The following is a 26,947-nucleotide window of genomic DNA, read 5'->3' as shown; positions in this document are numbered from 1 at the left end:
CAGCTAACATTATATTCAGCAGTGAAAGACTAAAAGCTTCCCCCTATGACCAGGAACAGACAAGGTGCCCACTTTTACCACTGCTATTCAACACTTTACTGGAAGCTCTAGTCTAAGTAATTAGGCAAGAATGATAAATAAAAGGCATAAAAATTGGAAAAGAAGAAGTAAAACTATCTCTATTCGCAGGTGACATGATCCTATCATAGAAAACCCTAAAGACGCTACAAAAGAATATATTAGAGGTAATAGACAAATTCAACAAAATTGCAGGTTACAAGATCAGAAATAAAAGTTCTACTTCTATATACTAGCAATAAACAATATGAAAAGAAAATCAAGGGAACGATTCCATTCAAAATAATGTCAAAGGCCAGGCGCAGTGGCTCACGCCTGTAATCCCAGCACTTTGGGAGGCAGAGGTGGGCAGATCACAAGATCAGGAAATCGAGACCATCCCGGCTAACATGGTGAAACTCCGTCTCTACTAAAAAAAAATACAAAAAAATTAGCCGGGTGTGGTGGCGGGCGCCTGTAGTCCCAGCTACTCGGGAGGCTGAGGCAGAAGAATGGCATGAACCCCGGAGGTGGAGCTTGCAGTGAGCCGAGATCGAGCCACTGTACTCCAGCCTGGGCGACAGAGCGAGACTCCATCTCAAAAAAACAAAACAAAACAAAAAGTCAAAAAGAAATACCTAGGAACAAATTTAACCAAGGAGGTGTAAGGCTTATGCACCAAAAACTTAAAAACGTTGTTGAAATTAAAGAAGGCTTAAATAAATGGGGAGACATCCTGTGTTCATGGACTGGAAAAGTTAACATTGTTAAGATGGTAATACTACCCAAAGTAATTTAAAGATTCAATGCAATCTAAATCGAAATCCCTACGTCCTTTTTGGCAAAGACGTAAAAACCCATTATAAAATTCATATGAAATCTCACGAGATCCCAAATAGTCAAAACAATTTTGAAAAACAACGAAGTTGAAAGACTCACATTTCCTGATTTCAAAACTTACTACAAAGCTACCATAATCATACAGTGTGGTACCAACATAAAGACAAACATATACAGACCAATGGAACACAACAAAAACCCCACAAACAAACCCTCATGTATATGGTCTAATGATTGACACAAGGGGCCAACAACTTTCAATGCAGGGAAAGGACAGTCCTTTCAACACAGTGTTAGGAAAACTGGATATCCACATACAAAAATATTAAATTGGACCCTTACTATACACTATATAAAAATTAATTCACAATGGGTCAAAGACCTAAACATACTAGCTGAAACTATAAAATTCAAAGAAAACATAGGTAAGACATTTCATGACACTGGATTTGGCAATGATTTCTTAAATACGAAGCCAAAGATACAAGCAACAAAAGAAGAAATAAACCAGATTTCATCAAAATTAAAAATTTTGTGCTTGAAAGTACTATTAACAGAGTGTGGAGAATAGAAAATATCTGCAAACCATATATCCGATAAGAGATTAATATCCAAAATTTTTAAAAAACTCCTATAACTCAACAACAACAAAAAAACCAAACCACCAAATTTTAAAATGGGCAAAGAACTTGAATAGAAATCTCTCAAGAGAAGATATACGAATGGCCAATAAGCACATGACAAGATGTTTACCATTCCTGGTCATTAGAGAAATGCAAATCAAAACCACAGTGAGATACCACTTCATATCCCTTAGGATGACTACTATTTAAAAACAAAAAACAAACAAACAAAACAGAAAAGAACAAATGCTGGAGATGTGGAGAAACGAGACCCATGTGCACTGCTGTTGGGAATGTGAAATGGTGTAAACGTTGTGGATACTACTATGGCATTTCCTCAAAAAAATTAAACATATGGCTGAGCGTGGTGGCTCACGTCTGCAATCCCAGCACTTTGGTGCACTGCTGCTGGGAATGTGAAATGGTGCAAATGTTGTGAATTTTATGGCATTTCCTCAAAACATTAAACACATGGCTGAGCACGGTGGCTCATGCCTATAATCCCTGCACTTTGGGAGGCTGAGGCAGGAGGATCTCTTGAGCCCTAGAGTTTGAGACTAGCCTGGTCAACACAGCAAGACTCTGTCTCTACAAAACTAACTAATTATCATATGACTTAGCCATTCCACTTCTAGGTATATACCCAAATTAATGGAAAACAGGGATATTACAGAATATCCATATATATAACATTAATATGGATATAAAATATCCATAATATAATATGGAAAGCAGATATTTGTATTCTACTCTTTGTTATTCACAATAGCTAAAAGAGAGAGCAATCTTAAGTGTCTATTAATGGATAAATGGATAAACAAAATATAGTACATCCATACAATGGATTATGATACATGCTATGACATGAATGAACCTTGAAGACATTGTGCTAGGTGAAATAAACCAGTCACAAAAAGACAAATATTATAGTAATCTATTTAAATGAAACACCCTGAGTAGTCTAATTCATAGAGACAGAAAGAATAGTGATTACTACGAGTTGAGGGGAGAGGGAAATGGAGAGTTACTGTTTAACTAAAAGAGTTTAGTTTAGGATGACGAAAAAGTTCTGGACACAGCAGTGGTAATAGTTTTAAGACAATGTGAATGTACTTAATGCCACTGAATTGTACACTTAAAAATGCCCAACATGGGGAATTTTATCTTATGCATACTTTATCACAATATAAAGAGATAATTTATTTTTTAAAAATCCATTATAATGTTCAGAAAGTCTAAACTTCTAAGTAAAAGAGCCCTGAAACTTGCTAGGCCTTCAGTTCTTTATTCACAAAGCCCACATTGATAATCTCTCCCATGAGAATGTAAAATTCAAACAGAAAGGGTACTAGTCTTGATTAACCCACAGAACCTAGAATAATATATATGTGTATACAATGAATTTTGAGCCAGCAGAAGTATTACCACTGTTAGCCTCTTGTGTGTTGCCCACAAACTATAGGTGGATTAAGTAACACCAATATCTTATTTCAAATGAGATAATAATATATGGCAAAGTGTTTTGCAAGTTACCACATATTTAATGTAGTATTATTAATTTTTCTAAAGAAACAGTTATTGTTCTATTGCCCAGGCTGGAATGCAGTAGCATGATCATAGCTAACTGCAGCCTTGAACTCCTGGGCTCAAGTGATTCTCTTACCTCAGCCTCCTGAGTAGTTGAAACATAGGTGCGTGCCATCACACCTGGCTAATTTTTTATTTTTATTTTTGTAGAGACAGGGTCTCGCAACATTACCCCGGCTGGTTTCAAACTCCTGGCCTCAAGAGGTCCTCCCACCTTGGCCTCCCAAAGTGCTGAGATGACAAGCACCAGCCACTGTATAATACTGTAGAACACTGTAGAATGGAGCCACCTGGCCCTATTCATTATTAATCATTATTAATAATATGTTAAATATGTGGTAACTTGCAAAATCCTTTGCCATTTATTTCATTTGAAATTATTAATACTATGTTAAATACTAAATATAACAGTATTATTAATAATGTATGCTAAATATGTAATAAATGTTATTTTCTTTTTCCCCAAATTTAACTGCCAACTATTGTCAATTCCTTCCATTTTTTATCTATATAACACTGAACAGGTAAAGATCTTTAAATCGTACGTGGTATTTCAAAGATCAAAGGCTTTGGAGTCAAGAGACTTAGATCTGAATTTTGACGTTGTTTGCTTGCAGTTATGACCTGTAGTAAGTTATTTAGGTCTTTTCATTTCTTTTGTCCTTCTCCTATCTTTGATCTTACTCACGTTACTCCTTCAATTTTATCTCAAGTGAGTGGAAAAATAGTGTTACAATCTTAATACTTTGTGAACAAGATCAGGAAGCTCATGGAAATTCTGCCAAAAATCAAGCTATTTTGTATCCTGCTCCCACACTACCAAGGAACACAAGGTGAAGATTAATTGCCATTGCAACGTGGAGACATGTAAGTGGTAAAAATACCAAAAAAAAAACTATTATTTGTATTAGAAAGCAATTTTGCCAAAGAAAATGGAAAGTCAAAAAAATTAAAAGGAATTATAACTGTTATATGAATTTTAAAAATTTAGCAGGTCAAAGAGGTCAGTTCAGAATAAAAGAATTCTTGGTATTTTAGGGGTGGGAAGTAAAGAAGGGGTAGGAAGAGGGGAAGGGAAGCAAAGAACAATAAGTTCTACAGATTTCAATTTTTGTTTTTTCCAATAACTACAAAACAGGACCTCTTAGAATTAGGAAAAACTACTAAAATGCTTTTAAGTATGCTAAATCTAACTACACTGGAATAAAACCATAGATAATGCAGATCTTAAGCAGTTTTATGAAGGAGGTACAGCAATATAATAAAATGCCACTGATCTGGACTCCCTAATTCCATAAGACTATGAGCTCCAGAAGGGAGAAAGAAAAGTTTTGTTGGTTTGATCACTGCTGTTTTCCCAGTGTCTGAAATTGAACAGTGCTCAATATATAACAGGTGTTCAATAAATAGTTGTTGACTAAATTACCTCCTCTTTCAAGTGGTCGGTTTTTCGATACATAAAAGGAAAACTATCCTTGTTACTTTTGAGGGTGATTTATTGTGTGGTTATTCTATAATTATGCATTGCTTAACTTTGAAAAAGAATTTAAAGCAATACAAAATATTATTTTGTATTTTCTTCAGTCCTCTTCAAAGTTTTATTCAGATTTATAATAATATTTGTATGTCTTCAGCCTCCTTAAACTTTACTAAGAGAATAACCTGAATAAAAACACAAAAAGTGTTTTGATGTAACCATTTCTCACTCCCTGATCATCTCTTGGTCATGCAACAATTTCACTTGCAGCATGAAGATAATAATTATGCCACATTTAATTCTGAAGAGGAGGAAGTTCCTTATTTCCTAGTATATAATTGTTAATAAAATTCTCCCAAAGTCAAGCTGCTCTTACAGCCTCTCAGACAGCTGGTCATTCAGCTGTTCTTTGTTGTATAATTTCTTAATTTCCAGAGAATTTATTTTCCCTTTCTCCTCCTTAGACAATTTTATAGCTCAGCACAATGTAAGTACTGTGCTATAGTACTTGAAGGCAATACAACTGTTCTTTTAAAATATTTGATAACTAGAATGCTTCACTAATATTAGCAAACCTACATGATTTATTTCATCAGAATCAACAAGATTTCCTTCTCTCTGGAAAGTACTATCCTTCACTGTCTCAACTAGATAGGCAGCCCTTAAGACAACTAATGTGTAACTTTCTAAAACAAGGTAGCTGAGTTCATTTCCATTGTTACTATTCACTGCTATTGCTATGGCAGCAAGTTAGGGACTGAGATACATTATCCTTTCTCTGATAGATGAACAGGGAAAAAAATCCTAAGATGTCAGCAGGGGAAAGATGAATTCTTCACCTCATACACAAAGATGATGAGAACCTTTGGTGTCATGATCATTTTGATTCAGCTATGTTGTAGAGTTTCCTGTGAACCATCTTGTAATTTTAACTTTTTTTAAAAAATAAGAAAGTGTTCTAAACTGACTGAAAATTAGTTTTTTATACAATACGTTTTTGTTTCTGAATTGCAAGCTGCAAAAGCCTGATGGAATCAAGTATATCACAATATCCTATAAACTCATAAATAAAATTAAATTGAATTCTGGAATTAATAGAACCTTCTTATATTTTGGGTTTTAATAAAAACAAGAGAATAACTTGTCTTCTCACAAAAACATATATTTTAATCTCATTACTTACTACTTATTGACCACCTCCATAATAAGATAACACCTAAAATAAAGAGCAATTCAACAAAGATCAAATGTAAAATTATGACTGGTGAGTCTAAATCCATTACATTTATATTTCATCTGGGTATCCTGTGTGGGACATAAGAGAAGTAACAATATAATCTGCCCAATATTATCAATATTATCAAATTAATAGGTTAGGACAATTCCCATATAGTATTTGTGGCTTCTGATTTTCATCAGATACACACAAATATTTTAGCAATGTAGTTTCAACAAACTACCACAACTACTTTCAAATATTCACTAAAATATGCAAGAAAAAAATAACTTACTGTCTCGGAGCGTTTCCCAAGCCCACTGGTCATTTTTGAAGAAGAGATGTCGTTTGATTTCTTCTACACCATTTCGCCCTAACCTCACTTCCCTGAATAATGACAGAAGGAGAAAAGTAATCAATCATTTAAGATCTTATTATAACCTGTCCAGGTTTATTTGTGAGCAGGATATTGAATCAGTGCAGGACGACAAATATAGTTCTAAGGTGAAATTATATTGTCAGCATAGTATCAGCCCAAATAGAAAATATGTTAAAGATTGAGAACATTAAAGAATTTTTTTAAAAGAAAACTAAAGAAAGGCTGGACACGGTGGATCATGCCTATAATCCCAGCACTTTGGGAGGCTCAGGTGGGGTGGATCACCTGAGGTCAGGAGTTCGAGACCAGCCTGGCCAACACAGTGAAACCCCATCTCTACTAAAAATATAAAACTAGCGGGTGTGGTGGAACACACCTGTAGTTCCAGCTACTTGGGAGGCTGAGACAGGAGAATCGTTTGAACCCAGGAGGCAGAGGCTACAGTGAGCTGAGATCGCACCACTGTACTCCAGCCTGGGTGAGACAGAGTGAGACTCTGTCTCAAAAAAAAAGAAAACTAAAGAATAACTACAAAAAACACCCATGACTTTTCTACTGACAACAAAAATCCAGATTAATCACCACCTTACTTCATTAGCAAAATGAATAAAGCACCATGCATTTTCTTGACAGTTTTGTGTGTGTGTGTGTGTGTTTATTTTTTTCTTAACAATGGTAAAGTTAGGCTTTTTTTTCCCCAACCAAAACTTTACTTACGCAGCAATACCAGATGCTACCAAAAACCTCCAGAAACACATTTAAAATTTTGAACTTCCAATTTATAATCTATTAATTATTTCTGACCATTCAAAAGCCAATGACTACTAATTCTTGATACTGCCACAGAATTCAGAGCTTTCACTGAACAAGTTACTGATACCAGCCTCTTTTTTGGTGAGCAAAAAGTTTTTAAAAATGTGATGTTAGCTGAATTGGAAAAAGAAAGTCAGCACCTTTTTTCCCTAGCACAGTGCTTATAAATAAAGAAAATACTCTAAATTCTAAGTTTTTGCATAAGCTAAAAGATAAGTTGGCTTAGACATGTGACAATTTTTCCAAGAAGCTTTCACGAACTCTCAAACTGGATTAGAAAACCTCTCCATGGTTCTCTGGCACATGGTACTTACCTCACGGTAATTAGCTGTGTGTACTATAAATGTCTGATTTGCTTATCTAATTTCCCCAAAGGACTATGAGGTATTTGAGAAAAGTGGCTCTGTATCTTCCTCACTACTATATCCCTAGCACCTAATAAACAGCATAATACAATTCTTTATATTAAAATGTAAAAATTGGCCAGGCGCGGTGGCTCGCATCTCTAATCCCAGCACTTTGGGAGGCCAACGCAGGTAGATCATGAGGTCAGGAGTTCAAGACCAGCCTGGCCAACATAGTGAAACCCTCTCCACTAAAAATACAAAAATTAGCCAGGCATGGTGGCAGGCACCTGTAGTCCCAGCTACTTGGGAGGCTGAGGCAGGAGAATCGCTTGAACCCGGGAGGTGGAGGTTGCAGTGAGCTGAGATCATGCCACTGCACTCCAGCCTGGGCAACAGAGCGAGGCTCTGTCTCAATCAATCAATCAATCAATCAATCAATCAATCAATGTAAAAATTAGCCAGGCATGGGTGGCTCATGCCTGTAATCCCAGCACTCTGGGAGGCTGAAGTGGGAGGATCACTTGATCCCAGGAGTTTGAAACCAGCCTGAGCAACAGAGCAAAACCCTGTCTCTATTTAAAAAAAAAAAAAAGTAAACATTTGAAAAACCATACTTCAAGCTCTAAAGGACATAATGAAGGGAGACAAGTTAAAGCAAATCTCAACTTGAAACATATTTAAAAATACTAGGTCTCCCTAATATTTAACAATATACAATCATAAACATTAAGTATAATCTTACTAATACATCTGGTTCACTTTCAAATTTCAAAAGTAAACCACAAAGGTATACATAATATGCCATTTTTCTTTCAAAAATGCAGACAGATATTATTATTAAAATGCTTGTTGAATCTACAAGATGGAACACCAACTATCATGTCTAGAAGAAAAAAGATAGTATACTTTTAAAAATGGCTTTATACTATTGACTCTTTCAACAACCATATACCATACATCATCAAATCTAAAATGGCTTAAAGTATAAGGTGTATCACCATTTTTATACCACTAGGAAAAAGAATGCTCCCAACTCATACCACTGACTGTAAGATGTACTCTAATTTCAGAGATGTTATGTTAAAAAAAATTTTTAGATTCAGTAAAATACACTGTAATTTTTATAATTAAGCAAGTTAAAAATTGAACAATAAAAGAAAAAAGTCATCTAGTTTAGCCATCAGCCAAGACTGTATTATTATCACAATTTCTTAGGTATTGTAAGTGAGTTAGGATCCACAAAAGATATCTAGAATATCATAAAATTACGTCAGGTTTCACTGTCATTAACAGTTTTGAGAATGGTAGCATTTATATTCTAACAATTTACATGTAGAAGCTCAGATACGGACCTTAAAAATGGAGCAGAAGATGAGAAGTCCTCAGAATTAATACAGGCTCAATTTTAAAATTATTTACCTGTCAGTAAGGAAGGCACAAATAAGGTTTTTTGCTTCTTTTGATATGTCATTATCATCAGGAAAGGTAAGTGAATTTTTATGGTTCATAATTTTACTGTAAGTTCCAACCAAAGAATCTGCATAAAAAGGTGTATCACCTGAAAAATTGATAAAGAAAACAAAAGCAAAATGAAATACATTTTTAAAAAGTCAGTTTCAAAGGAAGAGTCAAAGTTACCCGTTTTATTAGGTATGTATTAAACTAAAAACATACACCTAATATATAAAAAGAACACATCACAAAGTTGCTCTAAGCCTCTAAATGCTAAAACACATACAAAGCAGGTTTGGATCATGTTTATTACCCACAAACAAAATCAAGATTGCTTAATATAATAAATATATTAGAAAGAGCCAAGTGGCAAGTTTTGAGATGAACAACTATAATAGAGAGACATAAAATCTTCCTTTACTCACCTACAAGCATTTCGTATAAAAATACCCCAACCGACCACCAGTCACATTCTCTTCCATAATAACCATCACCACCTTGGGATTTTAATACTTCAGGGGAAATATAATCAGGTGTTCCAACCGCTGTATCACATCGTACCATGCCTTCCTAAAAAGAGCGGCAGGTCAAATTTTGAATTAGGATATAAAGTCTCAATTATTTAAAATGACTTTCTTACTAATATAACCTATGGGACTCCAAATCTTTGAGCTATAAAATATCATATATTAAAACCTAATGGAAACCTGACAAAAATTAACACAGCTTAATCATATATATACATACTATATACACACCATATACATATATACCATATAATGTATGTATGTGTATACATGTGTATGCATACACACACACGTGTATTCACATATATACACACACCAGTGATTATTTTGTAATACTGCTCACTAGAAAGACATACTGCCACCATTTATTATTCCCCAAGTTGTGCCAATATCATGATACCATCTTAACTGCCGAGAACAAGTACATAGGCCAGCGCAAATACATTGGGGAGTTCATAGGATAGGGCATGTTACAACATATTGGTATAAACGCTGACTTCATTATTTTCTACTAAAATAGCTATTTAACTACGTTTGAAACTACAAAAGAAACATACAAAAGCTGACTGTACAAATACAAACTGGGGAAGCATATGTACGGGAAAAGGGCATAATAGTGTAAAGCACAGTGAATATCTATTTGATGTGAATTTTAACTGCCCTCCCCCACCAAACCTGAGAGACTTGTTAGTTGTTACCTATATTCGCTGGTATTAATGAAACAGAATTATAACTAAACGTTCACACAAAAGTTCTCATGCAGTGTTTCCTTCACTGTGTATATGAAGTGAAGGAATAACATATACACGGCTCCTTCAGCTGTGTATATGTTATTTATTATATAAATAGTGAGGATAGGTATCTTTTAAGACTCACTCCTAAAATAAGCAGTAAAATCTTTCATATGTTAACTGAAGTAAAACACTAAAAAATACACACATTACTGGAATCCAATTTTTATGAAAGTCTAATTTTAACACTGGCGTAAGTATTTGGTGACATTTAAGCTAATTCCATTCCTAGTTACCAGTAGTGTATATTAGAGTTGTTATGAAGGATTTAGTAAATCTGGCAATCCATATTTACCCTAAATAGAGAGGAAAAAATAAATCACTAACAAGTTACTAATACAACATTGAAACCATGGTATCTAGTTCAACAAACAAGGTTCTATCAATTCTGGACAAGTCCAGCTACGGTTAGTAAATTCTTAAACTATTTTCTAAAGAAGCATCTACCTTGAATTAGCAAAAACTAAATTAAAATCTAGTTAATTAACCTTATTCATCTTCATACAAGTACCAAAATCTGCTAACTTCAAATGTCCAGATTTATCCAGCAGCATGTTATCAGGCTTCACATCTCTGCGGGAGGGAAAAAATAGTACAGTATTTTCTGAAACAGATTAGACACTGTAAAAATTATATGAGGCAGTTATTTTAGATCAAGCATCCTCAATCTAGGTAAGGCCATCTTTGATCTGTATGTGTTCTCTATCCACATCTATAAATTAAATTTCATCAAAGAAACTTCTTTACATGTTAATGCCGCAGAAGAAAACATATATATTCCTTTTTAAAAAGTTTGATTCTTTCAGAGGGAAAATCAAATCGTTTGAGAGAGACAGACCATCAAAAACACAACACTCAGACATAAAAGATGATTGAAACATATTAGATAAGTACATAAAAAAAACCCAGGGCAGGGTCTAAGTCACTTTCATTTTTGATCCCTGACATGTAGGCACAGCAACTGCACACAGGATTCAAGCAGTGTTTGTACAACAAATGAAACTATTCGTCTAATGAATAAATACGACCTATTCACTAATTAAAAGCAAATTAAGTTACATATTTAAAAAATTAACATCAAAGTGTTTAACTCCCGGCACATACCTTAGAAAACTAGTTTACAAGTTTTACTTTTCAGAATACCATTTAAAGGCTATATGATCAGATTAAGGGATATTAAAGAATACATTTATATCAACATTAAATTGAAATGCTAAAATTATAAACTTCAAAGTCTGGAGTTCTTTTTTTTTCCCCCTTCCTGAGATGGAATCTCACTCTGTCACCCAGTCTGAAGTGCAGTGACTAGATCTCAGCTCACTGAAACCTCTGCTCCCAGGCTCAAGCAATCCTCCCACCTTCGCCTCCCAAGGAGCTGGGACCACAGGTGCATGCCACCACACCTGTTTTTTTTTTTCTTTGTAGAGATGGGTTTCACCATGTTGCCCAGGCTGGTGTCAAACTCCTGAGCTCAAGAGATCTGCCTGCCTCGGCCTCCTAAAGCTCTGGGATTACAGGCGTGAGGCAGCGCCCGGCCAGAGTCTTGAGTTCTGAAATGTCACTCATGTCATACGGAAGAAGAATGGGTGAACTGAGAGTAAGAAATGTTAAAGTTATTTTTAGCTATTTCCCTCAACAAATGAGAAAATTTAAAGCACTTTTATCTTTACCTGTGAATAAAACCCATGGAATGGATTGCATCCAATGCAAGAACTACTTCTGCAGTATAGAATCGTGCCCATTTTTCAGGCACATCATAGTTGCTCATTAAGTTTACAAGATCTCCACCAGGCATGTATTCCATCACCATGTAGAGATAACGATCATCTTGGAATGCATAAAAAAGCTATACAAATAGAAAAAACAAACAAAACACATTCATTAATGTTAAACAAAATTGTTTCACTTAAAAAGTGGCAAAAATGCTAATAAAAGATTTAAGTGAAATAATCAAATTACAGAAGTTGCAAGTCTAGTTTTTAAAAAAAGACAAACATAAATGCCACAAAGACCCTTGTATACGCAAAAGGACTATAACATGATTATTCAGAAGAGTTACATGAAGATATCCTTTCTTCATAACTTTCTACACTATTTGAATTTCTTTTACTGAGAATTTTTTTAAACTGTAATATTTTCAGTAAATATACAAGTCTCCTAGGCAAAGAAATACTGTACTTCTAATTTAACCTGTGCATCAGTGGGGTCTACTATTAAATTTATATCAATATCACAATGCTCAAGAAGTCTTTGATAAATTTGGCTTACAGTTTCAGCTGTTTCTTTTTTTTTTTTTTTTTTTTTTTTTTTGGGGGGTTCTCTTTTTCCCCAGGCTGGAGTGCAGTGGCACGATCTCGGCTCACTGCAAGCTCTGCCTCCCAGGTTCATGCCATTCTCCTACCTCAGCCTCCCGAGTAGCTGGGGCTACAGGCACCCGCCACCACGCCCGGCTAATTTTTTGTATTTTTAGTAGAGATGGGGTTTCACCATGTTAGCCAGGATGGTCTCGATCTCCTGACCTCGTGATCCGCCCGCCCTGGCCCTGCAAAGTGCTGGGATTATAGGCGTGAGCCACTGTGCCCGGCCTCAGCTGTTTCTTATTAACTATGTGACTAGTAATTTCCTTAACCTACCCGAGCCTACGAGACTATAATATTTTCTAAAACACTGTAAGGACTATACTTTGTTTAACTTTTATACCTGCTGCTTAGTCAAGTATCCAGATGCCTGGCAGTTAGCAATTGCTTAATAAAGGCTTAATGAACCAAATCATAAACTAATCCATAAAGTAACAGTGCACCTAACAGATTAACTGTCTTTCAGGGTTGAAGGTTGTTAAAAAAGATTACTGAATATAGAAAGCACTTAGTGCAACAGATGCTCAACAAATGACAGCAGTCAGGAGGAGGAGCAGTAATAGCCAACACAGAAGTAGGAGGAAGGCAGCGGCTAGGGTTAAAATAGTAACAGTAAAATCCACTAATGTGAAATTAGCGAGGATATCAGGCATAAATATATTATGTGACTGGGGATCAAATAAAAAGAAGGGCAAATTTAGAAAATAACATTTTAAGTAAATACAAGAAGTTTAGAATTAAACTAAAAAAAAAAAAGCCCTAGAGAAGATGATCTCTAATTTACCCAGATGTTTGTCTTAAAATCTTCTTAATGTTTCATTTTTTTCAACAGTGTTTAATAATTGTAGTTATAGATTCAGCTACTTTGTTTTGATTTTTTGTTTTTTTTGTAGAGGTTGGGAGCCACTCTTGAACTCCTGCCCTCAAGTGATCTTCCTGTCTCAGCCTCTCAAAGTGCTCGGATTACAGGCATGGCGGCCACCACACCCAGCCCAGACTCAGTTATTTTAAGGTAAAAAATGTATTTTGGGGGAAGATAGAAGGATAAGAAACAAAGTGGCATTTCATGACTATCCCAGATTAAAGTATACAATTTGTCATTTGGGCCCCATAAAGAAATACTGTTAATTTGGTGACAGTTTTACCCTATTTATAGACGATATATCCAGAGAAATAAAGCTCTGAATACCTAAATTGTAAATAGCCCTGAAAGTAACAATTATGTCACATATCTTTTCACTAACAGACACTGAACATTCATGTATCAGTGGTTGTTAACCAGTGGTGAACACATTTTTGGTTGTCACAACTGTGTGTGAGGTGGGAAGAGTTGCTACTAGCATCTCCTGTGTACAGGCCAGGAATGCTGCCAAACATCCTAAATAATCACATTAGTAACTGAAATAATGTAAAGGATAGCCCCCAACAACAAAGAATTATCTGGCCCAAAATGTCAACAGTATTAAGACTGAGAAACTCTGATCTACATAGTTGGTAAAAACATAGACATTTCAAGTTTAAAAGTACTATGGTGACCGGGCACGGTGGCTCACGCCTGTAATTCCAGGACTTTGGGAGGCCAGGGCAGGCGGATCACGAGGTCAGGAGATTGAGATCATCCTGGCTAACACAGTGAAACCCGTCTCTACTAAAAATTCAAAAAATATTAGCCGGGCGTGGCGGCAGGCGCCTGTTGTCCCATCTACTCAGGAGGCTGAGGCAGGAGAATGGCGTGAACTCAGGAGGCAGAGCTTGCTTGCAGTGAGCCGAGATAGCACCACTGCACTCCAGCCTGGGCGACAGAGTGAGACTCCACCGCAAAAAAAAAAAAAAAAAAAAAAAAAAATGCTATGGCATAAACCTTCAACATTTTTCATATCCTTTTAATTCCAATTACTGGTATGCTTTTTAAGGATAGCCTTCATTATATATTATAAATAAATCACAAAAACATGTTAGAAAATTAGAAATGGTCTAGCCCAGTTTAACCTCTCCCGTATGACATTTTGCATTAAGGACCCGAATACATAAGACAGCTAAAACATGAAGCTCAACTCAAAAAAGCAGACAGAAAACTCAGAATTATAATCTACCCAAAACCCCACTTGACCCCAAGATTTTGCCTAAGGTGCCTCCACAATTGAACATAACCAATCAAAGACAACTTTCACACTTACGAACAAGGAAATTGTGGCCCAGAGATGTTAAGTAACATGGCCACAGCTTCAGAGAAAGGCCTATGGCAATCAAGACGAGGACCCAAAACTACTGACTTCTAGTTTTTCTTTCCAATGAAAACCTAAAGACAAGTATTATTTAGTGACCTAGCTTAACTTGGTTTCCTCTCACTTTCCCTTTATTTCTTATTATCTCCTCTTCACAAAATAAGAGACAAATAAATGAGGAGACAGCTAAACAAAATGAGAGCCTCATGTTTGGGGGGAAAAATTCAATATTAAATAAAAGTATCTATTTAAATTTTAATAATATATGACTTCCCTCAAATCTAAGTAGATTAAGTTTTCTATATCTTCTGTATTTAAAAATATCTAATTTAAAATTCTGTGTTTAAATTTTATATTTACTATTTTTATTTTTGAGACAGGGTCTCACTCTGTTGCCCAGGCTGGAGTGCAGTGATGTGAACACGGCTCACTGCAGCCTCGACCTCCTGGACTCAAGCAATCCTCCTGCTTCAGCCTCCCCAGTAGCTAGAACCACAGGCATGTACCACCATGCCTCAATAATTTTTTTAATTTTTTGTAGAGATAGGTATCACCATGTTGCCCAGGCTGGCCTCAAATTCCTGGGCTCAAGCTATCCTCCCGCCTTGTCCTCCCAAAGTATTGAGATTATAGGCATGAGCCATCACGCCCAGCCCAAATTCTACATTTAAATTAAATTTCCTATATATAAATTCTACAGAAGCATGATTATTTTGTTGTAGCCTTTCTTGCTAGAAATGATTCAATACAACTAAATTTTAAGATTTACAAGGTAATTAGATAATTTTGTAACTGCCAGTAAATTCTCTATTACTATTCTAAAACACAAACTAAGCTTCTCAGATATGTTTAGTTACAAACTAATGCAGCAATAATGAAAGAGTAGCAAAATCATACCTGAACAACCCAAGGACTGTTGGCAAAAGCCATGATGTCCCTTTCTTCCCAGAAAAAAGCAGAATCAGATCTCTTAATCATTTCAAATTTGCTGAGAAGCTTCATAGCATATACCTTCCTGGTGGATTTATGCCTTACCTTTAAAATTGAAAAGGGAAAATAATGAACCTTTTGTTAACATTTAAAGCTCAAGGTTTCACAGAACAATTTACTAAGTGCTTTTAATACTTGCTAAATAATTTAGCCTTACTGTTTCAGTTATTTTTATTTCTTCTCTTCTGCCAAATTATTCCAAGTAGCTAATGTCTTGAGACTTTAATTATCAGAAGTAATGTTTTAAAAAAATATTTATTTCCTATATTACAAGATACGTTCCCCCCTCCACACTGCTATGTAAGCTGCTTCCTGTTTATAAAGCTTACTATTCTACAGCATTTTAGTCTAATATTAGGAGCAAAGATTTCTCTTCTGATGACTGACACTTCTTCACTGCTACAGATACTTGGGGAAAACACTTCCCACTATGGCTGGATTTGACACTAGGCTTCCATACCCTTAGGCAACAATGTCTAAAGGAACTTAAAGCAACAATTCTATAAAAACAGTATTTTCCCAAATAATATGTTAAACACACAAGTGGATTATTTTAATTTAATAAAGTCCTTTTGTATTCTCATTAAAATAACTTACCAATTGAACTTCTCCAAATGCACCTCTACCAATCACCTTCACTACTTCATAATCTTCAGCTTTCATTCGTAAATCTCTGATTTTATTTATTGTGTCTTTATCTGTATGAAAAGAAAAGTTTATCATTTTAAATCACTAAAGCATTACAACTAGCACTACTTATTTTACATTCGAGTTCTTAAGAAACACAATGAAAAACAACAAACTTCATGAAGAATTATTTGAAAATATGGTGAAACTTGAAGCTATAAAGTAGCTAAATGTTCAATTTGCTAAGATTTTTTAAAGTAAATTCCAGAATAACTTATTACAGCTACTAAAGGTTTTTATCAATCAAAATTTGACTTAATAGAATGTTTTAAAAACAAATATTACACTACAAACAAAAGCTGAAAATAATTAGCTAATTAGTTCCTGGTATTTTAAGTACACATCAAATCTGAATTTAGGAAACATGAGTAGATAGATTAATACTGGAATAAATTTTTCTTTTTATAAGGTCAGTTTTAGTGACCCTTTAAAAAAAAGACGTAATTTAAGATATCAAAGGCAAATACACTAAAAAAAACAGTAAATTTTCCAACTGGTAATCTTTAATACTTAGAGCATTACATTTCTCTATTTGAACCTAGATTTTAACTTGAAACACACAGTGAAAATCACTGCAATTATTTATATAAACCTGTCATACTACAAACTACGATAATTCACAAATCCCCACTGGATAGATATTCTAATTCCTAATTTGGTCATAGATTAAAATAGGGCTATTTTAATCCACATGGGTCAACACTGGCATGAGATTACATGGAAAAGCTTCACATTTCAGAGTTGTACAAAATACACAGCAGCTATTAAACTTCAGTTCTAGTTCCTAATAAGAGCTGTATTAATATTCTTGTTTTCCTTTTCAAATGCACATTTAAACTCAAGTGTTTGTGTACTTTATGACCAATAAATACATGCAAAAGAGAGCAAATTTCTACAAAGCTGTAAGTACCTTTAATTTGAGGTTACATATCCACTGCAAGATGCACCAGAAAGATGAACAATAATCAATTAATTCACTGCACAAATATTTGTATCTACCATACATCAGGCTGTATGGCACTGGAGATAAAGGTAACGTTAAAATGTAGTTCCTATTCTTTAAGAGTTCAAACTCTAGCAAATGAAACAGAAACAATGAAAAAAAGAATTCAATAAAATGTAATAAGGAAGATAAACAGTTTTTTGAGTACTAAGGAGGACACCTAACTAAAGTCTGCTGGGGTAAGAGATAGCTAGGAAGACTTTCTGTAAATGATGGTACCTGAAACAAGTCTAAACTGAATAGCGGCAGTTAGCTAGGTGATAGAGAGTGAAAGAACAGGCCGAGTGTGGTGGCTCACGCCTGTAATCCCAACAATTTGGGAAGCTGAGGCAAGCAGAATGTATGAGTCCAGGAGTTCAAGACCAGCCTGGGAAACATGATGAAACCCTGTCTCTACAAATAATAGTTTTTTAAAAATTAGCTGGGTTCAGTGGTAGTCTCCTGTAGTCCCAGTTACTCAGGAGGCTGAGGTGGGAGGATCACCTAAGCCCCGGAGGTGAACGTTGCAGTGAGCCAAGATCACACCAGTGCACTCCAGTCTGGGCGACAGAGCGAACTCTGTCTCAAAAAAAGGAAAGAACAAACAAACAATATAAGCAGACAAGCAATGTAAACCAAGCACAGAGGAACTGTATCTAAGTTCTATGTTACTGGAGTATCAAGTTTGTAGTAAGGACTGACAGAAGAGGCTAGAGAGCCTTGGATAAGTTCAAGAGCTTGAACTTTACCTGTCAGCCAGTAGTTACAGTAATAAAACTACTATTTAAGTATCAAAAACCGTTTTCACATTAAAGTTTAAAGCAGCTCCCTACATAAAACAGATCAAAGAAACTGCTCTGTTCTAAACGAGGTTAAAGGTGTCAGAGAAGAGACAGAGCTTCATCTGCTTTAGGCTCTTCCATAATACAGTCCCTGAGGAATCCTCTGGAATCTGCTGGGAACTGAGAAGCACCACTACTATGGGCAGGAAGCCACGAAAAGGAATTATGATGGATAAAAAAAGATAGTCAAACTTACATTTCAGGAAAACTACTCAAGGGAATATGTAGAAGATGAGTTCAATAAAGGCAAGACAGGAGGTGGGGAGAATTTTAAGAGTATTGTAATACCCCAGGTGAGAGAGAAAGTTCTGAACCTGGATAATATAATAGCCTGTGAGGTTGAGAAAAGATTCTTGGTTCTAGCTATGAGCTAGAATAGGCTGTAGAGTCTTGACAAAGACTGCAGACAAGTCATTTGAAATCTAAAAGATCTTTCTATGTTCTACTGCCTTGGATTTTAGCTTGTTCTAATACAGGTGTAAATGCCTCTGTTGGATGGCTTTCAATCAAACTCAGAGATTCTGTGGTTCTAGTTTTCCTAGTTCATCTCACCAGGGGTCCAACCTAGAACTAATCAAGAACTTGATGGTAAAATTCTAAGCATTAGACTTTAGTTTCCCAAACACTCAGGACTACGTATTCACACCCACCCAAATCTCAGGATCTTAAACGAAGCCTATTTATTGTAAAGTAGTCATGTAAGAAACCCACTCTTGGTCTAGGGGTACTATATAGCCTGAACTTTGTAGGCTTATGGCTCCATTGAGACAGAAAACAATGCATGCACTAGAACAGGGATTCCCAACCCCTAAGCCGTGGACCTGTACCGGCCTATTAGGAACTGGGCCATATAGCAGGAGGTGAGCAGCGGGTGGCCAAGCATTACCATCTGAGCTCCACTTCTTGTCAGATCAGCAGCGGCATTAAATTCTCACAGGGGCACAAACCCTATTGTGAACTGCACATGCGAGGGATCCAGGTTGCACATTCCTTATGAGAATCTTTTTTTAATGCCTGATGATCTGTGGTGGAATAGTTTCATAAAACCATCCCGTCTGCCACCCCCCAACCCCCATCCTGTCCATAGAAACGTCGTCCACAAAACTGGTCCCTGGTGCCAAAAAGTTTGGGGACTGCTGCTCTAGAGTAAAGAAAAATAACAAGTACATAAATAAATATGTAACTTAATTTCACATTGTGATACATATTCTAAAGAAAATAAGACAAAGCTTTCCCAAGTCTGTAAGGGGAGACTATATACACAGGCTAATTCTTCAGTCACTTCAAACTCTGCATTGATTGCTCAAATAAACAAGAGTCAAGGAAAACAACTCAAAATTGGTTATTTTTTAACTGACTATTGATGCCACTCCCAATACCCCCAATTCTTTGAGCAGCTATTCTTGCCCAAAGGCTAACAGTCTTAGGCAAGTTTTTCTCTCTGTACACATTTGTTTGGCTGCTGCAATCACACACCATCAGTGAACAGCTTTCTCTGCTCAGCTAGTGAATAAACCACTCGTACACTTACATAACATTGCAGCCTGTTTTTTTTTTTTTTTTTTTTTTTTGGTTAAGCCTGCATGATCATTTTTCTTTATGAAGAAATTTTACTGGGATGAGATACTCTATTTTAAATTTTCTATTTTTTCTTACTGTTGCTGTCCTATGAGTCAGGAAGATCACAGTGAGTGCTTAGTCTGGGAATGTCCAATGTACACTGTATTCCTTTAGCACAGCTATACTGTCACTGCATAATTTAAAAAAATGCTTTGCCACCTAACCTGATAAAAATAATCCATACTCCATTGTGCTTCAAAAAGGACAACATTTGGGCTGGGCATGATGGCTCACACCTGTAATCCCAGTGCTTTGGGACAAGGAGGCAGGAGAATTGCTCAAGGCCAGGAGTTTGAGACCAGCCTGGACAACACAGCAAGACTTGTCTTTACAAAAAACTTAAAAATTAGCCAGGCACATGGTGGCATGCACCTGTAGTCCCAGCTACTTGGGAGGCTGAGGCAGAAGGACTGCTTGAGCCTAGGAGTTCGAGGCTGCAGTGAGCTATGAACGTGCCACTGCACTCCTGCCTGTGCGACAGTCTCTTAGGGGAGGGAAAAAAAGGACAACATTTCAAGTATACTCTTCTCTTCTTGCTTTGACACATGTGTATGCACTGGTAATAGAAAACAAATAAAATGTTGTGATATGGTGGTACATACAGCACTCAAAACTGTCAAGCTATAACAGCATAACTGTGATTTCTACTGTGCTGAGCAGCAGTGTGAAGCAAGGAGAGCATTACATATGGTCGCTGTTGTAGCTACTCAGCTTAGGTGTTATAGAACAAAAGCAGCTATACACAATACATTTTTTAAAGTGTGGCAACATCCCAAGAAAACTTTATTTATGGACACTGAAATCTGAATTTCCTATTATTTCACATTCATGATATTATTTCATCATTTCACCATCATGATCATGATGGGCTTTAAAAACCATCTACATATCAACTTCCAAATTTTTATCTCTAGTCTAGATGTCTCTCTTAAACTCCAAACTTATACATGCAATTGTATATTCTTCAATTATATATTCTTTTGACTTTTTTTTCCAATCACGAAAAAATACAAAAAACATGCTTAGTTTATAAGCCATAGTGGTGGGTGAGATTTGGCCTGTGGGCTGTAGTTCACCAACTCCTGCTCTAATAAAACCCAGTGGCCTTCTGAGGGCACTGCTTCCCCACAGCTCTCAAGTGGGGACCTTTACTTTTCCACATGCCTTAGACCACCAACCCTGAAAGTGGGAGATCCCCCACATCCCCACCCCTAAACCTGCTAGCTTTGATTTTCATTGTATTAGGTTGTATTTCCCACCTCTCATTGTTGCTGTAATCTACTGACTCTCAGAGGTCACCACGTCTCATTGCTAGACAGTTTTACTTCCTGATTTACTGAACTTCTCTCCAATATTCTCCTGTTTTAATTCTTAATAACTTTAATATGCCCACAGATAATACTTACAGTACCTTGGCCTCTCAACACCTATACTTCTCTCCTTCAATGATCTTGTCCTCTGCCTTACCTTGGTCACTCATTTCCATGGTCACATACTAGACCTTGTCATTACTCATAATTATAATCTTCCAACAATTTCAATTAGAAAACTTACACTCTCTAAGCACTCTCTTATAGCTTTCCTGCTTAGTTCCTCTAGCAGCTTAACTCTAACAACCCCAATCCTACCAGGACCTCCAATCCATTGATTCTACTCCACTCGTACTTTCCCTCGTTGCACTGATAGCCTCTTTTTCCTACCTAGCCAACTTAAATTACATGGTCAATTATTATAATCACTCCCTTGCATATACCTTTAATGTCATGAGCTCTCTTCTGCCTCACTTTACTTAGTTTGGCAAAACAACAATCCTATTATAGTTAAATCCAACTCTCCAACTACTCTATGTCAGCACCCATGCAGTTGAATATGTCTCGATAAATACATAAAATCACAATGACCGATCCTATTTTAAAATTCATAATCACAAACATCAAGCTGGCCCTTAGTTCTACTTGGCAATCCTAAATTTCTAGTCACTCTCCCACTCTCCTAGAGATGTATTTCAAGTTTTCTTCTTTCTTCACACACCTCCCACAGCTCTCCCACTGATCCTCATTCACAGCTAATGATCTTGTTTGGCTACTACCCTGAAACGAACGAAACAATCAGAAGAAAACTACCACTGACTTAACGCCACTTACACACTTAACTATCAGCATGTACAAGCATATATTTTGTCTTTTCATCTTTTACTATGGGAGACTACTTCTATCTTAAGTTAAACCCTCCACTCATGCACTAGATGTCATCCTTTTTCATTACTGTAGTTCAAGGACATTGCTCAAGCAATTCTCCCCTTTCTCCTCTATTACTAAGCTTTCCCCTTCCTAACTGGATCCCACCATGCTGTTTTCTTTCCCATCTTAGGGAAACAAACAAAAAAAAACTCTTGATCCCATTTCTCTCAGCAGCTACTATCCCATTACTCAACTCCCCACTGCAGCAAAATTTCTCAAAAGTTGTCCATACTTTCTGTGACTAAATCTTTCCTACTATTTGCTCTAAAACCCACTTCAGGTTGGCTCTTACCTTTCCTTCAAAACTACTTGTCGAAGTCACAAATGAGCATCATGTTGCTAAATCCAATGACCAATTCTCAGCCCTCATCTTGATATATTAATGGCTTTAACACTTTGATCACTCTCTCCTGATACACATTCTTTACTTGACTTTCAGGACACAACATTCTTCCAACAATACTGAAGATACTACTTTTCAACCTTAGTAGTTTTCAGTTGCCTTGGCTGGTTCCTCCCCTTCTCTCAGATTTCTTAACACTGGAGAATTCCAAGGCTCAGTCCTCAATGGTGACTTCTCTATCTACACTCACTTCTCTGGTGGGCTTTAAAAACCATCTACATATCAACTTCCAAATTTTTATCTCTAGTCTAGATGTCTCTCCTAAACTTCAAACTTATCTATTCAATTACTTTCAAAATATATCCTCTCTTGAAAAACATCTCAAATTTAACGTGCCAAAAACTGAAGAAATATTCTCACCCAAAACTTATACCTATGTGTCCCACACTTCGGCTGATGGCTCAATTTTGCTCAGGACAAAAACCTAGGGGGTATTCTTGACTCCTTTTCTTCTTACACTCCACATCCTATCTTTCAGGAAAATATGTTGGATCTCTCTTTGAAATATATCTGGAATCTGATAACTTCTCACCCTCTACATTGCTACCATGCTAGACCAAGTCACCATCATCTCTTCCTTGGATTACTGCGATAGACTCTTAACTGATTTCCCTGTGTCTATTCTCAACACAGGGTGATGTTCTTAAAACACAAGTCAGATCATGTCACTTCTCTGCTCAAAAGTCTCTAATGTCTTGCCATCTCACCCAGAGCAAAAGCCCAAGATCTTACAATGGCCTACAAGACTCTACATGACCTAGCCTCCCCATTTCCTTACCTCTATGATGTCATCCTACAATTCTCCCCCTTGCCTAATCCTCTCCAGCCACACTGGCTTCCTTGATGTTCCTCAAACAGGCCAGGTACACTCTCCTCCCTTCAGGCCTTTGCACTACCTGTTCCTCTGTATGCCACTCTCTTCCCTCAGACATCCACATGGCTAACTCCAACTACTTCAATTCTTTTTTCAAATGTCACCTTTTAGCAAGGCCTACCCTGGCCACCTTACCTAAAACAGCAAACTTCTCAGAACTTCCAATCCTTCTTAAACTGTTGTATCTTTTCCTATGGCAGATTTCGACCTCTTTGTTATTCACAAAATTAGTTTTATGCAAAATAATACTTGCAAAATTACAAATCTGGTAAGTCCTCATTCATTCTAAAACCTCCAAATAGGATGTTGTGACCATCTAGACTCTTTTAGCAATTTCTGATTGTCAACTATATTGAGTCAGGTGATGCTGGCAGAAAGCTAAGATTCAGAGAAGTAAAATACTACTATACAACATATTCAGCAAGAAATAAAATGAGCAAATTGAGTCATAAATAGGAGCCACAGTCTTGACAACCACTAACTAGCTAATCATTAGAGCTAGTTGTTTAGAGTTAATCATTCTCCAAATGATCACAAGTTAGCAAAAGGGCCAGTGCAAAAAGGCTAACTTACAGCTTCTGGGTTACCAAAAATTCAAAAGCATTTCAATCATTTATAAACTCTTCAATCTAATTTTCAAGAAAGCAAATGGATGATTTTTCCTAATACTGTTTTAAAAATTGGCCAGGCGCTGTGACTCACGCCTATAATCCCAGCACTTCAGGAGGCCAAGGCAGGTGGATTGCTTGAGGTCAGGAGTTCAAGACCAGCCTGGCCAACATGGAGAAACCCCGTCTCTACTAAAAACACAAAAATTAGCCGGGCATGGTGGTGGGCGCCTGTAATCCCAGCTATTCGGGAGGCTGAGGCACAAGAATCACTTGAACTCGAGAGGTGGAGGTTGCAGTGAGTCGAGTTCGGGCCACTGCACTCCAGCATGGGTGACTGACCGAGACTCTGTATCAAGAAATAAATTAAATTAAAAATAAATAAAAATCATACTTTATACCCAGTAAATTTTACTTCTAGGAATTTATCCTAAGGAAATGAGATATAATGTGGGACCAAGATATCTACAATAAAGTAGTTTTTACAATTTTAAAGAGTAAATAATTTCATATACATAGACTATTAGGTAACATTTAAAATTGTGTTGAATAATTACACAGAATTATGTTCAGCATATAATGCTGTGCAAAGAAATAGAATAAACTGGGGGTGGAGCCAAGATGGCCGAATAGGAACAGCTCCAGTCTCCAGCTCCCAGCCCGAGCGACACAGAAGACGGGTGATTTCTGCATTTCTGCTTGAGGTACCGGTCTCATCGCACTAGGGAGTGCCAAACAGTGGGTGCAGGACAGTCGGTGAAGCGCACTGTGCGCGAGCCGAAGCAGGGCGAGGCATTGCCTCACTCGGGAAGTGCAAGGGGTCAGGGAGTTCCCTTTCCTAGTCAAAGAAAGGGGTAACAGACGGCACCTGGAATATCAGGTCAGTCCCACCCTAATACTGCGCTTTTCCAACGGGCCTGGAAAACGGCACACTAGGAGATTGTGTCCCGCACCTGGCTCGGAGGGTCCTATGCCCACGGAGTCTCGCTGATTGCTAGCACAGCGGTCTGAGATCAAGCTGCAAGGCTGCAGCGAGGCTGGGGGAGGGGCGCCTGCCATTGCCCAGGCTTGCTTAGGTAAACAAAGCAGCCAGGAAGCTCGAACTGAGTGGAGCCCACCACAGCTCAAGGAGGCCTGCCTGCCTCTGTAGGCTCCACCTCTGGGGGCAGGGCACAGACAAACAAAAAGTCAGCAGGAACCTCCACAGACTTAAATGTCCCTGTCTGACTGACAGCTTTGAAGAGAGTAGTGGTTCTCCCAGCACGCAGCTGGAGATCTGAGAATGGACAGACTGCCTCCTAAAGTGGGTCCCTCACCCCTGAGTAGCCTAACTGGGAGGCATCCCCCAAGTAGGGACAGACTGACACCTCACTCGGCCGGGTACTCCTCTGGGACAAAACTTCCAGAGGAACTATCAGACAGCTGAATTTGTGGTCTCACGAAAATCCGCTGTTCTGCAGCCACCGCTGCTGACACCCAGCCAAACAGGGTCTGGAGTGGACCCCTAGTAAACTCCAACAGACCTGCAGCTGAGGGTCCTGTCTGGTAGAAGGAAAACTAACAAACAGAAAGGACATCCACACCAAAAACCCATCTGTACATCACCATCATCAAAGACCAAAAGTAGTTAAAACCACAAAGATGGGGAAAAAACAGAGCAGAAAAGCTGGAAACTCTAAAAAGCAGAGCACCTCTCCTCCTCCAAAGGAACGCAGTTCCTCACCAGCAACGGAACAAAGCTGGATGGAAGATGACTTTGACGAGTTGAGAGAAGAAGGCTTCAGACGATCGAACTACTCCGAGCTATGGGAGGAAATTCAAAACAATAGCAAAGAAGTTAAAAACTTTGAAAAAAAATTAGAATAATGGATAACTAGAATAACCAATGGAGAGAAGGGCTTAAAGGAGCTGATGGAGCTGAAAGCCAAGTTTCGAGAACTACGCGAGGATTGCAGAAGCCTCAGTAGCAGATGCGATCAACTGGAAGAAAGGGTATCGCTGATGGAAGATGAAATGAATGAAATGAAGCGAGAAGAGAAGTTTAGAGAAAAAAGAATAAAAAGAAATGAACAAAGCCTCCAAGAAATTTGGGACTATGTGAAAAGACCAAACCTACGTCTGATTGGTGGACCTGAAAATGACGGGGAGAATGGAACCAAGTTGGAAAACACTCTGCAAGATATTATCCAGGAGAACTTCCCCAATCTAGCAAGGCAGGCCAGCATTCAGATTCAGGAAATACAGAGAACGCCACAAAGATACTCCTTGAGAAGAGCAACTCCAAGACACATAATTGTCAGATTCACCAAAGTTGAAATGAAGGAAAAAATGTTAAGGGCAGCCAGAGAGAAAGGTCGGGTTACCCACAAAGGGAAGTCCATCAGACTAACAGGTGATCTCTCGGCAGAAACTCTACAAGCCAGAAGAGAGTGGGGGCCGATATTCAACATTCTTAAAGAAAAGAATTTTCAACCCAGAATTTCCTATCCAGCCAAACTAAGCTTCATAAGTGAAGGAGAAATAAAATACTTTACAGATAAGCAAATGCTGAGTGATTTTGTCACCACCAGGCCTGCCCTAAAAGAGCTCCTGAAGGAAGCACTAAACATGGAAAGGAACAACCGGTACCAGCCACTGCAAAAACATGCCAAATTGTAAAGACCATCGAGGCTAGGAAGAAACAATAGCAACTAACGAGCAAAATAACCAACTAACATCATAATGACAGGATCAGATTCACACATAACAATATTAACGTTAAATGTAAATGGGCTAAATGCTCCAATTAAAAGACACAGACTGGCAAACTGGATAAGGAGTCGGGACCCATCAGTGTGCTGTATTCAGGAAACCCATCTCATGTGCAGAGATACGCATAGACTCAAAATAAAGGGATGGAGGAAGATCTATCAAGCAAATGTAAAACAAAAAAAGGCAGGGGTTGCAATCCTAGTCTCTGATAAAATAGACTTTAAACCAACAAAGATCAAAAGAGACAAAGAAGGCCATT

At 37.3% G+C, this 26,947-nt stretch overlaps 1 protein-coding gene across 3 annotated transcripts in view; it reads right to left on the bottom strand.

The window, feature by feature from the left end:
* The window catches only part of ROCK1 (Rho associated coiled-coil containing protein kinase 1), a 194,010-nt gene that overhangs the window by 107,983 nt on the left and 59,080 nt on the right, over positions 1-26,947 (bottom strand). For all 3 annotated transcript variants that reach the window (XR_004248116.2, XM_032152675.2, XM_032152676.2), the window contains exons 3-9: positions 16,279-16,379; positions 15,589-15,726; positions 11,780-11,955; positions 10,598-10,682; positions 9,217-9,361; positions 8,759-8,897; positions 6,096-6,187 (exon numbers count right to left, since the gene is read on the bottom strand). Coding sequence is in view for 2 of the 3 variants with exons in the window: in XM_032152675.2 (XP_032008566.1) it covers positions 6,096-6,187; positions 8,759-8,897; positions 9,217-9,361; positions 10,598-10,682; positions 11,780-11,955; positions 15,589-15,726; positions 16,279-16,379 (876 nt within the window). In the remaining variant the exon portion in view is untranslated. The remainder of the gene's footprint in view (positions 1-6,095; positions 6,188-8,758; positions 8,898-9,216; positions 9,362-10,597; positions 10,683-11,779; positions 11,956-15,588; positions 15,727-16,278; positions 16,380-26,947) is intronic.

The sequence above is a fragment of the Hylobates moloch genome, unplaced genomic scaffold (genome assembly GCF_009828535.3).
Source record: "Hylobates moloch isolate HMO894 unplaced genomic scaffold, HMol_V3 SCAFFOLD_5, whole genome shotgun sequence".
Lineage (NCBI taxonomy): Eukaryota > Metazoa > Chordata > Mammalia > Primates > Hylobatidae > Hylobates > Hylobates moloch.
Note: the sequence above shows the minus strand (reverse complement) of the source record. Positions and strands in the feature narration are given on the sequence as shown.